The 14,084-nt window shown below is 37.8% G+C and overlaps 1 protein-coding gene and 2 long non-coding RNA genes across 3 annotated transcripts in view; 1 reads left to right on the forward strand and 2 right to left on the reverse strand.

Moving 5' to 3' along the window:
* LOC129348949 (uncharacterized) overlaps positions 1-14,084 on the forward strand; it is a 145,101-nt gene that overhangs the window by 82,951 nt on the left and 48,066 nt on the right. The gene's annotated exons all lie outside the window — the stretch shown is intronic.
* On the reverse strand, positions 103-1,212 carry LOC129348950 (uncharacterized). The gene is made up of 2 exons (XR_008601725.1): positions 994-1,212; positions 103-674 (listed from the first exon to the last, which is right to left on the reverse strand). It is a non-coding gene; the product is annotated as an uncharacterized LOC129348950 (long non-coding RNA).
* On the reverse strand, positions 1,444-9,056 carry sec61a1 (SEC61 translocon subunit alpha 1). The gene is made up of 12 exons (XM_023297066.3): positions 8,929-9,056; positions 8,237-8,304; positions 8,048-8,113; positions 7,205-7,283; positions 6,983-7,114; positions 6,790-6,899; positions 5,808-5,961; positions 5,530-5,690; positions 5,242-5,439; positions 3,768-3,959; positions 3,601-3,677; positions 1,444-2,558 (listed from the first exon to the last, which is right to left on the reverse strand). The coding sequence occupies exons 1-12, from the start codon at positions 8,933-8,935 to the stop codon at positions 2,372-2,374; spliced, it is 1,431 nt and encodes a 476-aa protein (XP_023152834.1). The 5' UTR covers positions 8,936-9,056; the 3' UTR covers positions 1,444-2,371.

Consider the following 14,084-nt stretch of genomic DNA (forward strand, 5'->3'; position numbering starts at 1 on the left):
TGGTGACACATTCTCTACCACTGAGTTAATCTACAGCCAGGTGAGGCTTTAAATGACAATGATCACACACACACAGACACTCCTTTGAATGACAATGAAAAGTCAACTTAAAATGGAGCTTTATTCACGTGACACCTTGCCACTAATGACAACAAAAAGATGAGATCAGACTGCTGGCATGATGGATGCTGCTTGTCAATTAGGGTCACAGTCAGGATCTTAAATGTCCACACCTCCATCATTTGTCATCTAAGAAATAGTTTAAGGCAGCTCTTAACAGATGTGTCCAGCAATGTGATCCTGTTACCCAAAAAGTTCAACTTCTCCAGGTCCTTTAGTATAAGTGAGACAACATCCACAAGCAGCATCAACACCCTCATTAACTTTTTACATTGCTGATATGACTTGTCATTTCCAATGTCAAGTGTTCTCCCACTTTCAATGACATGTGAATATCATTGATGATTTTTGAAGGTTTGTGTGCAGTTTCCCCACTTGAAAAAAGATGTTTCATCTACCCAGGTTATGAGCTGGGCTCCACTCATGAGTCAGACAGTTGCTTTCTTTTCTTCCTCTTTTATTTTGCAATGATTGCAAGGTCATGGAATACAACGATGGCAACTTAGGTGATGGGTTTAGTTGATAGGGTAAGTTGATAGGTTTAGGATAAAAACCTTTAAACAAAACACAAAAGAACAATGTTCACAATATTGCATTCGGCAGATAGTAACAGCCATTCCCCACGTACAATTTCACCTCATTAGTAAATGCCGCTCAATTTATGTTTGCTAACCTCAACATCAAATAACTGAAGCAACAAACCATGGCATGACCAATTTTCAACAAATCCTATGCCGCATATGAATTTACCTGCATTTTAAAGAGTTGATTTTAATCACATTTTAACAAGTTTTACTCTTAACATTTCTATCAGACTTTTTAAACTATTTTTATACTTTTAAATTCATATTTTTAAAATGATTCTGCTCTTACCGGCTGCTACCCGGATTTTTGCAGATGAAGCAGTCATGCACAGTTTGCTGCAGATCCTCACGCTCACAGCCACTTTGTTTGAGCGAGGTCATTCATTCTCCGTTCCTCCTCAGTGCTGCGTGTGTCCCTTCTCATGCTGCAGGTAGCAAACCTGCAGCCGCAGATTGGTTCCGCCCCAGCTGAGTGTAGCACCTGTGTGAATACTTCTTCTTTCTATGAGGTTTCAGCTTCAGCTTCTCCCAGTCTGACTTGACATCCAATGTGTATGTATATATATATATATATATATATATGTATATATATATATATACCCAAATATTTCCCCAAGCATCAGTTGACTAAAGTTATAAAAGCTCACATTGAGAATTACATTATGCAATGTGGCCAAAAGCCATATTGATAAATTAAATATTAAATAGACACAACGAAGGAAATTGATCAAATCTGAAAGACTTTTTCCACAAAAGTTTTTATTGAGAATGTTTCTTTATATAAGTTTGTTCGGAAATGAATTAGCTTTACATATTCAAAGACTTTATCTTACACTTAAGACAAATTCAAAGTTATTCAATGAATAGCCTATGTACAGGAGATCAGAGTTTCTCTGAAAATGTCATTAGTGAAAGTGTACATAGAGCAGACAATTAAAAAACAAAAAAGACCTCACGTGGGTAAAAAGAATGAATGCGACTGAGTTAATACTGCAGCTCTCTGGGAATGCTATACATCTAAACCACACGGACCCTTGTTATGAATGTTTTACTGGATGACTGTTCAAAAATTATCTTTTGAAGCTGGAACCCAATATGAGCTCCACATCCTCTTCTTACAGAATCCTGAACAAATACAGGCTATAATACAGGGTCACAAATCCAGAACATTTACAGTACTGGACTCAGCATCTGACAGTTCGGTTCCTGGTCCACACATTTACCTGAATGGCAGGTTAACAGAAAATAAAATAAAGCTGAAAGTAAAAGTAGAACCTAGGACAACACTAAGCACACAGCAGGCAGTTGACCGCCATCATCCAAATCAAGTATGCCTGCATACTGAAGCCCTCGCTTCTCAGTCTGAAAAAAAAAAGGACCACACTCCTGCAAGAAGCCTCTAAGTGAATCTTGCGGTGCTTTAATCTCGAGTACGTACAGCTGAAGAGCTGTCATTGTCACTTTGGATGATATGTGGGGGAGCGAATGATGTCAGCACGTAGTCCCACCACCTCACAGTGTCTGATTTCAGTGGAGATTCCTGAAGGTTCCGCAAACATCCTGAAATTGCAGAGCCGATGATGCAGGAGCTTCACATGGATGTAGAATAAATGCAAGGTTGGTGATCCTAGGAAAAGTTGGCAGATGGTGGCAGGATAATGGCTTTTCTAGAAGAGCAGGGCTCCCATGCTGCCTACTTCGCTCTGTTCTTTCACAAAGATCTCAAAGTACTGGTAGATGATGGTGACAGCCAGCAGGATACCAGTGCCAGAGCCGATGGCTCCAAGGAAGTCGGCCATCACTGATAACCCACCGATGCACAGACCACCGAAGGCAGCAGCAGTAGGAATGTACCTGAAAATCAAAGCAGAGAGATATTAACATAATAGAAGAATAAACTTATTTACTTTCTTGATGGGAGCTAGATGAGAACATAAGCACCATTCTCATGTTAGTTCTTTCAATATAAGACTTCAGCTAGTAGTCGGTTAGCTTAACTTAGCATGACACTTGTGAACAAGGGAAGAGTGCTAACCTGAAGGAAACTAAAACATTTCCCAAAATCAATTTCTCTAACTGTGCACAAGTTGCACAACCAATTGAAAAAGCTGCACAAAACTGAGAATAACATTCACACTAAGAAACAAAGTCACATGCTTGACTTGTTGCTCTGTTATAAAGTTGTGTATTACATGTATTACAGCAAGATAAATAACATCTTCAGCTTTTCTTTGCTATTGTAAAAAGGTTTAAAAAGGCTTAAATTAAGATTATATTAAAGAAGAATCCATTCAATTAAATTCTCATTTGACACAGAGTTTGATGTAGATCAATATTTTCTTAGGCAGCAACAAATTACTTTCACTAAAAGTCTCCTCACGTTCTTTAAACCTGCTCCGGTACAGACTGGATCAATGGACGAACTAAGTAGGGTAGCACGGGTATTAATAAGAAACATAACTTTGTGTAGCTTTATTGTTTCCATAAGCCCTGGCAATTTGCCAATGAGCTAGCATCGATAATACCAGGACCCTGAAACCACAGCAGCTAAATAGAATCCAGCCATCAATAATTTTAGTTCGTACACCTGTACCTCTCTGCTGCAGTTCATAAAAATGTCTTATAGTGAAAAGAACCACTGTTTACCAGGATGTGCATTTCCAAAACTGTCCAGACACAGAGTCTGGATTTGTGAGGCTGAATTCCTTACATATTTCTCAAAACTTTACAATGTGCAATGCCTGCAGCATATTGCTTTGCTTGATCCTGCTTTGTGAAGTTTCCAAACAGTTAAACTTTACTGTGATCTAACTTTTCTTACTTTGAACTTGTTTCATTATAACATGTTTGGGTTATGAGCAACAAAAATGGTCTTGAAGGATTTTTTCACTTTTACCTGTTCAGTTCATGGACCATTGAGGTTTCTCTGTGTCCCCTCATCACCATCTGCTGCTCCTTCAGCTGTTTTGCCACCTGGATGAAAACAAACCACAGAACTATATCACAAAGGCTCTTTGAAATAAACCAATAACATCAGCTGAAAAGAAAGCAGTTATGAGTTACATCTTTTGCAGAGGAGCCAGAGACTTCAATCCAGGTTTTGGAGAAAAAGGCGCATGAGCCGAGCATGAAGAAAATGTAGATGAGAGCGTGGACTGGATCCTCCAGAACGGAGCCGAATGACTCAGGTGGAGAGAGGTAGTAACAGAGTCCACCGACAGGGTAGGCACGGGCTGGGCCGCCAGACGACGTGTCCTACAAACACAGCAGAAAAATGCTCCGTTATCGAAAAGGTAACAAAAACAGAAAGTCACTAAAGCACATCTGGAACCCAAGAAGTCCAGGACAAAAATGTCTCCATACCTCTGGTTGTTAGCACTTGTATAGCACAGATGAAGCAATATATTAAAGTAATATTGCTCGTAAAACTTATATATATTATTCACTCTAACATTGGGTCTTCAACATATTAAAGTCATCACCAGATGTCGGAAAAACATGTTTTTTTTCTAAATTCATCATTATTTCTCAGCGTAGACTGTTATATCTCATCATTTCATTATTTTGTCTAATCTTACATAGGGTAATATAACCTATAATCTGTATCTGAGTATACTGGTTATGATCAGGTTTTCAAAGCAGAATGTTTTTCTGTGTTGTGTGCAAACATCATAACCTGATTTCAGACCTGGATAAGCCTTTATCCCAGCTTTCAAAAAACTGAATATGCCAGCTGAAATGCTCTGACAGAAACCAGGATACTGTTGCATCTATACGTCGTATCCTGGTTTCTGGGCGTTGCCGACTATGTGCATGTGCAGGGCCTCGACCAAATCATGTAATACAAACACAAGCGTGAATGGTATCTATAGTTTTTTTGTAGGAGTTCCTTAGCTGAAATTGTTCTGTTACTGGGAAAACAAAAGACTACATTTCTCCTGTAATATCCACAACAACTAAAGGTCACAGTGTTTCTGGACAGTGCATAAAACAAAAGACCGCTTATTAGACGGTATCTTTACCACTGTATCATTAAAAGTCAAGTCAGTTTCATGCTTTAGTTCTATTTATAATATGACAGAGTTGCTATCATAAAAAGTATCAAAGAAAATGCTGCTCCGCACTAAACCTGAGAGCAATGAGCTGAACCATAATGATAATATGATAATAGTGAACTCGAACACATAACCAGAATCTATAGTTATGCGCCTACATTCATCAAGTCTCTAGCCATGCTATCACTTTACTGAGAAAGACACTGGAAAAACTATGTCTTTTTAAGTCATTATGGACATTTTGACAGCAGAACTGTAATGAAGACAAATAGTTTGAGAAATACCAGGGAGGTGAGGGCCTAAATAAAAGACATAAAGACCAGAGACATGCCATAAAGGGTTCATTTTTAGAATAAATGAAGCTACAGTAAAGGTATACCTATAGTAAGATGGTGATAAAATGTGCATTAGCATTAGCAACACAACAACTAAAGACAGCGACTGAAAATTGTGTGAAAAGCTCAGATTAAACGTATACTTACAGACCACGTTCCAAGCAGATTAACCAGGAAATTGCCACTGAATCGTGTGGAGAGCATCTGGGATATAACGTACAAGTTGGACACTAAGGCAGACTGCAGGATGATGGGAATGTTGGAGGTGTAGAACAGCTTGATAGGGTAGGTGTTGTACTGGCCGCGGTAGCGAGCTGACTTGATGGGCAGATCCACCCTGAATCCCTGTGAGAGGAAGTGAATGTTGAAAGATAAAATCATCATCCTGACCTTAAGCAGTTTCACATCTGAATTAAAGAGACGACAGCAACTCACCTGAAAGTATATCACTACAGCAAAAACAAATACTGTGGCGATAAGGTTCATGAGGTTGGGCAGGTTCTGTCTGTAGAAAGCCTCTCTCAGAGCTCGCACTTTGTCTGTCCTTGTAGCAAGCAGATGGAAAAGAGCAATAATTGCTCCCTCAAACTCAGTACCTGGAAACACAAAGAGTCAGAAAAATTACAAACATTTCTGTGGACTGCTATAGTATCCTTTTTTTTTTTTTTAAATATAGAAATGACTTATTCATGGATCAATTTGTGGCCTCTAACCTCTTCCAGTGTTCACAGTGGTGGGGCTGAAGGCCTTCCAGACGATTGTCTCACAGATGTTTGTAGCAATGAACAGTGAGATTCCTGAACCGAGACCATAGCCCTTTTGGAGCAACTCATCCAGCAGCAGCACAATCAGGCCTGCCACAAACAGCTACAGAAGAACACAACAGGTCCAGTCAGCTGGAACAGTACTGATGCAGTCACGTGAAAATGTTTCTCTTTGCTATGAATGCACATCTCTTTGGAGCGTATCCACATTTGATTCTGACAATACTTTAGATCATTAAGTTTTCAATGCCTTTCCTTAAAATTACACTAGAATTACCTGCACTGCTTGAAAATGAGGAAATATTTATTTGTCAGATTTACCAGTGATAATAAATTATCCAAAGTCTACAGTTCATGAATGTTTACAGTTAACAGATTGAGAAGTGGCAGTTTTGAGACGCTTCATTTGAATATTTTTTTAAAAGTAATTTTTTTGGCTTTATTTGACAGGATAAGTTGAGAGGCAGACAGGAAAGTAGGGCAGAAGAATGGAGGGAAGACCTGCAGAAAAGGGCCGTGAGCTGGAATCGAACCCAGGCCGCTGTGTCAGGACCTATAACCCCTGTTTGAGTCGCCTGTTGAACCAGTGGTCGCTATGAAATTATGAATGTTTGTACTTATAAATCACTAGTATTTAAGAGAACTCAAGAGAAGAGAAGAAGCTTATAATGATCTAAACTAAAACAGGGTTTAATTGTAAAAACACATAGAAGAAAAGTAGTAGATATAATCCACATGTGTTTGTGCTTATGTGCTACTACTGCAAGCTTATACTCAAAGCTTTTATATATATATATATATATATATATATATATATATATATATATATATATATATATATATATATATATATATATATATATATATATATATATGTTGTCCTAAATTAGACAATCAATTATGACACATGAGTAAATTCTCCTGTTCCCACCTGAATGATGATGAGCAGACAGATTCCAGCACCCATCTCTGACGGATCTCCATACATGCCGGTCATCACGTACACAATAGCCTGGCCAATGGTGATGATCATCCCAAACACTGCAAATATTATCAGAGGTCAGAGAACCTAAGGATTTAAATTATTAACACCTAAAATCACTACCTGATGAGAGTCTACTTACGTTTTTGAGCCCCATTGAACAGAGCTCTGTCCTTTGGTGTGTCTCCAACTTCAATGATCTTAGCTCCAGCAAGCAGCTGCATTATCAGGCCTGAGGTGACGATAGGCGAGATACCCAGCTCCATCAGAGTACCTAGAGGGAGATACTAGAGTTAGAACATACCAGCAGGACACCAGAGATGTATTTCTTGTTTTATTTAATATTATCCGGACAAATATGGACCTCTGTTGGAAGCCAGAATTACTCTCATCCAGTAGAAGGGATCTGCAGAGTCTGAGGACATGATGCCAAAGAGAGGAATCTAGAGGAGTAGAGTTTTAACAGTGTTGGAAAATGTTATTTTTTATTTTAATACATTTTGCCTATATGAACTAGGAAGTATGTAAAATAATGATTCTGCAAGCTCTGATTGAAGTCTTTCATTTACAATATATAACACTATTTACAAATCTATGTCTTCGGCTTGATTGTTGGAGAATAATGTGGACACACAGGACACTGCTATTTTATTTCATTCAGACATGATGATTGATTAACTGATTAATCAATAAATTATTATTCAATGAGCATACAAATACCTTCCTGACAATTTTCATTAATTTAATTAAAATCTAAAAAAAAAAAACTCCACATTGCTAAATTGCAGCTTTTCAAATAGAAACAATTGCTTACCTTTGTACAACACATATTGTCAATATTCATCTTGGTATTTTTGACTGACAATCAGAAACAGAATCAATATTTCCATATTTAAATAACTATCACACCATGCTATCACAGCAAATGTCAAATTTTGTAAGATTTTGAGCACAAAATTCTCATTAAAAGTAACTGAATAGGTAATGATAATTAATTAAGCATGATTATAATTGTACCAATATATACAGAACATATGAATGAATCACAGCATTTCTATTGTCATAAGTGCAAACTAATAAATATCAAATTTGCACTGCTATATAGAGTTATAGATTATATTGGTCATTTTTCTTTACAAAAGCTGACTGGGGTAACCTATTTATGTAATAAAAAAAAAAAACCACAGTAATTAAGAGTGACACTTACCTGGCAACACACCAGAAAGATGAAAAGAGTGATGGCAGTCCATAACACCTTTTCTCTGAACTGGATCTGTTGGTCAAACATATTAAGAGAAGCTTAACAAGGAAGCAGCTAAAATAAAAGTCAGAATAAAGCGTCTGCATTTCCAACTGTAACTAATATTTATATGGACATGCGGTTAAAAATACACACCTTTCTTTCAGGTTTTTGGATCTCTGGCAGCACTGCACAGAACGGCTTGATCACTTCCAAGAATTTGACTGAAAACAAGCAAACATGAGTTGAAATAATAGCTGGTCTTCAATGGGACGTGGCAGTGAATGGGGGGCGGACTCAGGGCACATTTGAATCTACAATAACCAGATTGGATGTCAAATAAAGAATTTTCTATCATAATGTTTCCTGTTGTTTTGCTAGACCTTTATGTTGTCTCTGTCACATGTTTCTAGTGGTATTAATCAGATTACAGCCAAAGTAGAGTCAAGATAACACCAGTTGTGTTATGCGTCGTCATCACTAGACTGTCAGTGTCTTTGAATGAGTGGCTAACTACTGAGCTAAGAGGAGGTTTCCAGTCAACTCGACCACCGGAACGCTTCAATAACTGGACCACAGGCAGGAAATCCAGCTTGTAATACTACTACCAAGACATTACACCGTATCCACAAATAACTTCTTCCCAGAAACAGTTCGTAGCAGCACAAAAAGCCACTATCACCAAAGCAGTTAGCTAGCATCAGCAGCTAGCCGCCTGCTATCAAAGCCAAACGCTAATACCGTTAGCTAACCAAGTTGTATAAAACAGATAAAACCGCAATTTCAGCTTCACTACACGGCCTTTACACATCACTTTCATACAGCTGATTCGCCCAAGTGATACTCACTGCCCATGTTGTCTCAGCTGTCCACTTAAATGCTGCTTCTCAGTGTAAATCAGACCGGAGTCAGTCTCACTATGAGAAGCGCCGGCAGCAGGAGGAGGAGAAACTTTAGAGACACGTCACCACTACAAACCCGACGAGCAGCGACTTAAAGAAGCACACGGTGAAACCACGACTTCCTGCACAACAGCGGGCTCAGACTCGTTTTAGTTCAGGGGTTCGGTACATATCAACAAGCTGCTAAAACATTTGCTCTATTATCACCTCAATACGCTGTCCTATATTACACTGCAGCCAGTTCATAGGTTGATTCTTCCTCTGTGTGCCCTGGATATATAGAGAATTTGACAGTAAAAATCTTGTATTCTGTGGTTCTATTCTATTCAAACAGCCCAATTTGATCTCAAGTGGACCAGACCAGTAAAATCACAACATAGTAACCTATAAATAACCACAGCTCCAAATTTCTCATTGTTTAGTGCAAAAAAGACTTTTGAATTTCTCTCAGGATTAATAAAGTATCTATCTATCTATCTATCTATCTATCTATCTATCTATCTATCTATCTATCTATCTATCTATCTATCTATCTATCTATCTATCTATCTATCTATCTATCTATCTATCTATCTATCTATCTATCTATCTATCTATCTATCTGTGTAGTAATCCTGACCACCTGAACTGACACCACATCATACTAAAGTGCAAACTATTAAAGAAGAAGGTTGTCATCCTGCCTTGTAAATGTGTAAAATTTATACATAAAAAATACATAAAAGTTGTGGCAGTTCAATGTCTTTAAATATTTCCACAGTAACTACTTATTTTCACTCAGTAAGTATTAATTTTCTTCTCTGTAATTTTTACAGAGAAAAAAATTAATCACACTCATACCCAAGATTTACATGCCTCCAGGTACTGTTGGTGAAAGTTTCTGTTGAGGGAGCTCAAGATTGCATTATAAGTATCTGATACGTGGTGTAGTAGACTCCCTCCTTTGTTTAGAGAAGGATGTTCTTGTTGAACATAGATGTCCTCCCTCCCTCCTCTCTTTTCCTCTAATCAATTATTTCGAAGAGAAAACAGTCTAAATTCTCCATTTTCAGGTTTTCATATGTGAATGTGTTGTGGTGTCTTTGCATGTCTATAATAGTAAACTTAATAACTTGGTGTTGTGGACCAAACTGGACATTTGAAGATGTCATCTGATGTCAAAACTGATTTATCAGCATTTTCTGAAATTTTATGGGCCAAACAACTAACTGATTAAATGAAAAAAATAGCAGATAGATGAATCAACAATGGAAAATATCATAAACCTGCTTACTGACTACACAGAAAATCTGTGTAATAGTGTTATATGAGCATAAACCTTTAGCCTGCTGATAGCCTTCTTTGACTCTGGACTAAGGAACATTTACAAGCCTCAGGATGGACCCAGCAGGTTGCAGTACTGTAGATTAGCTGCCCAGAAACTAATACTTCTACCTTGAAATAATGCCCACTTATCAGTGCATTGGCAACAATACCCTAACAATAATGTAATGTGTGACAGTTTAACACTTTGAGTCCATTCTGCATTAGTTTTAGATGTTTTCATCAGATCAGAATGTTTACATACTATAATTGCTTTAACTTAATATAAAGACCTGAGTCCTCCATCACTAAAAAGAGGAATAAAGGGAAATAGATTAACTTGTGTGTTTTTATCTTGTGATTTGCAGTAATTTCAGTAATTCTATGCCATGTTATAATGCTACATTTTTAGCCTCCCTGAACAACAGGTTATCATTTCCTTTTGCACCAATCCTTCCTGTGTGAACCTTTGCATGTCTCCACCAGAGAGCAGCAGTGACCAGAAAATGATGAAGCTTAGTAAGGGCAGGCTTCTGGAGACAGTGAGGCAGTTTGACTGTCAACAAGGGCAGATCTGCACACAGAAAGAGGTTGGCAAAATAACAGGAGCAATTTACAATGTCACAAATGCCAGGCAATAGACCCGCAATAACAATAAATCTTCCACTTGTGAAGGTGATCACATCCATACCCATATCCACATCAAATAACAATAACACATAACAGAAACTTGCATCAACCATGAAAGAAGCGCAACATAAATGTGGGGCAAAAGGTTGCTGAGAAAAACATTTAAACTGCATTTGCTCAGAAAATATCTCTGTCTCAGTTCTCAATATCTCCCTTCCAGATGTGCATATTGTAATGTTTTGTATTTATAAAGATTAAATCAGTTGCGGTCATCATCTGTGGTCAGATTCTGAAGATATCACTAATAATGCATCCAGTGTTATCAGGGACATGGAGATCTTTCTTTCTTTCTTTCTTTCTTTCTTTCTTTCTTTCTTTCAGAAATGTACTCATAGATGACAGATTATCAGTCAACAGTCTGTTGTAAAAACCTGGTCAAACATTTCTCCCAGGGATGAAAGAGTAGGATGGTACACACTGTAGCAGAGAAAGAGCTCAGTTTTTCAGAGGAGTCCCTGACAACACAGTACCTGTACTGTTGGGGCTCAAGGGAAAAGATAACTGAGAGGCTGCTCCAATAGAAAAAAGCCTTTTCCAAAGTTTTGTCTGTTCACAAGGAGAGCATTCATTTGGCTTTTAGACTGTAGTACACAGGTGTGCTGCAGGAGCTCGCTGATGTTTTTTTTTCCAGAGAATAAGCCAAAATATTGAACTTTAAGCCAGGGCATCATGTTGTAAGGGCACCAAAACTAGAAAACAATCACACAGAACTGAAAAGAGTTCTAATCTACATTTATAGTAAAAACACAGTGATGTTCATCCCTTTGTCCCAGATGTTAATGAAAAAAATACATACGAGACTAATTAGTTCAATCAAAAATAAAGTAGGAAAGGCAATTGTGTAAAACGCTTCATGTTTGTTATTCTTTGAATCTGGAATTTGCAGTAAAAAAGTGCATCATTGCTAAATGTTTCGACTTTCCCATCTATCACAACCTTGTAAACTTTGCTGATAATCTACTTTCTGTTTCCTTATGGAGTAAAAGACAGCCAGCCTGGGGAAAGCAACTTCTCTAAAATAATCCGGCTGACTGTCATGTATTAATATTAATTTAAATGTTTTAAACATTATTTTTGCGAAAAAAATGAAAGCACAAGTGTTGAATATGAGCTCTTTGTTTTGCTCAGCGGCTTTAGGTAAAACAGCAGATGTTTTATTTCAAGCTTTTTTACATGAAGAATACAAGTATGCATTCTAAATATCAGTATTAAAAGAACACACTGAAACACAGCAATGCCCTTACAATCACTGTACCTTTACTGTGTAAATAGAGATGATCATTTGCAAAAGGTTTTATATCACATTTGTGGGAAATTGAACTAAATCGACTCACAACTACACTCACATCAACAATTTCTATTTTAAAGTGGAACTCCGCTGATTTTACTCATCAAAGTCTGTTTTTGATGTGAAAAATAAATTGCATGACAGAGAACGAAGGAGAGCTGCTTAAAAATTGTAAACATCATGTCACCTTACTCAAAAAAATGTGGTTGTTTGAAATTCATTTTTCCAATAATGCATTACACATTACTTGTGACTTTTTAAAAAAGTAATACATCGCTTCACTTATTTACTCCTTGCACGACATAATTTACTATAGTACTGGTTACTTTTGCATTAGTCCTCAATGTCACCTGAGATGCATTGTCACTTAACTGCCATTTGACGGTATAATGATAAACTGTACAAGTGCCCACGTATCTCCATCCTAATAAACACACAAAATCTTTCATTTATGATCTTTAATGAATTATTACCACTAAGGCAGCAGCAAAGTTGGAGAAAGCCAGTCTAAAGAAGACTTCACAGAAAGATGTTGTATACCACCAAACCATCACAACAACAGTAGTGGCTGTAACTGATTAGTAACTGTGCTCAGAATACTGAATTTAGAGCCAGAAATGCTTCACATTACTGCATTACAGCCAAATGTAGTGCAGTTACAGTAATGCATGATTTTGCATTTCACCGCTACTAATGCTGCACGTAAGTCAACAGTTGGCACTGAAGACTTCAAGCTTAAAAATGAAAAAAAAAAAAGTGGTCATCTTAGCTTAAAGTTGGAGGCTTAAGGAGACATTAATCCCTGCAAGCGTTTCAACTCTTAATCTAAGACTGAACTGTCAGTGTTGTAGTTGCATTGTGGGTAGCGTAGAAGGCAGATTTAGAGGGGGAAAGAATGTATGGAATGAAAAACGACCATCTCTCTTCTTCTTGTGCTTTTTCAGACTAGTCAAAATGCGCAATATCATAGAACTTGACTGATGGAGAATTCATTCATTCTTTTAAAGTGCTAGACAAAAATATGATCATTTTTGTTTTGTCTTTCCTTTCTTGTGAATCTCAAGGGTAGGCGCTCTCCAGACACGTCTCCTTGCCAGTGTGAACACAGATATGGAAGCCAGAACAAAAAGTTACAAAAAAGGTGTTGCTTGGAAGCTGGTGTTACATAAGAGTTTCTGACTTTGTTGTAACATGAAGGAATGTTAAATTCCTTTCACTGAGACTACTGCTGTTTTTTTTTCTTTTTTTGTTCCCCTTCATTTTTTCTCTCACATTCATCTCATTCCACGTGCTCTTCCAGACATTTTACCTTCCTCTGGTGCAACAGAGAAGCTCGGTCAGCCTGCTAACCTCGACTGTCAATTGAAACCAGGTCACTACTCACCACACACAGTCCCCTGCATGTTCACCTCTAATTATGCTCTTTTGTGTGTGGTTGAATTGATTTTTGTGTGTTTGTTCCTCAGTCACTGCAAATGTGTGTCAAGGAGGCGATCACATTGGTATAATACTTTGAATGGAAGGACTCTGAAACAGGAGGGTAGAATCAGCTGTCAGGAGTTTTTTAAAGGCCATATTCTGATATTTACAGTGACAGGTTAATACTATGTTCTCTGCCATGCTCCCACCCCGGGGCTGTGTGCTTGTTGGAGGGGGGAACAGGGGATGCGTTGACATAAGAAAGTGGGTGAGAGTAAAAAGTCACAAGATCACCATGAGACCCAGCAGCGTGAGTCACTCCCTGCTCAGCTGTCTCATCCGGCTTCTCCTGTTTTCTGTCAACTGTTGCTGGATTTTAATGTCCCATCAAGCCTCCAATAAC

This window comes from Amphiprion ocellaris, chromosome 5 (assembly GCF_022539595.1).
Source record: "Amphiprion ocellaris isolate individual 3 ecotype Okinawa chromosome 5, ASM2253959v1, whole genome shotgun sequence".
Lineage (NCBI taxonomy): Eukaryota > Metazoa > Chordata > Actinopteri > Pomacentridae > Amphiprion > Amphiprion ocellaris.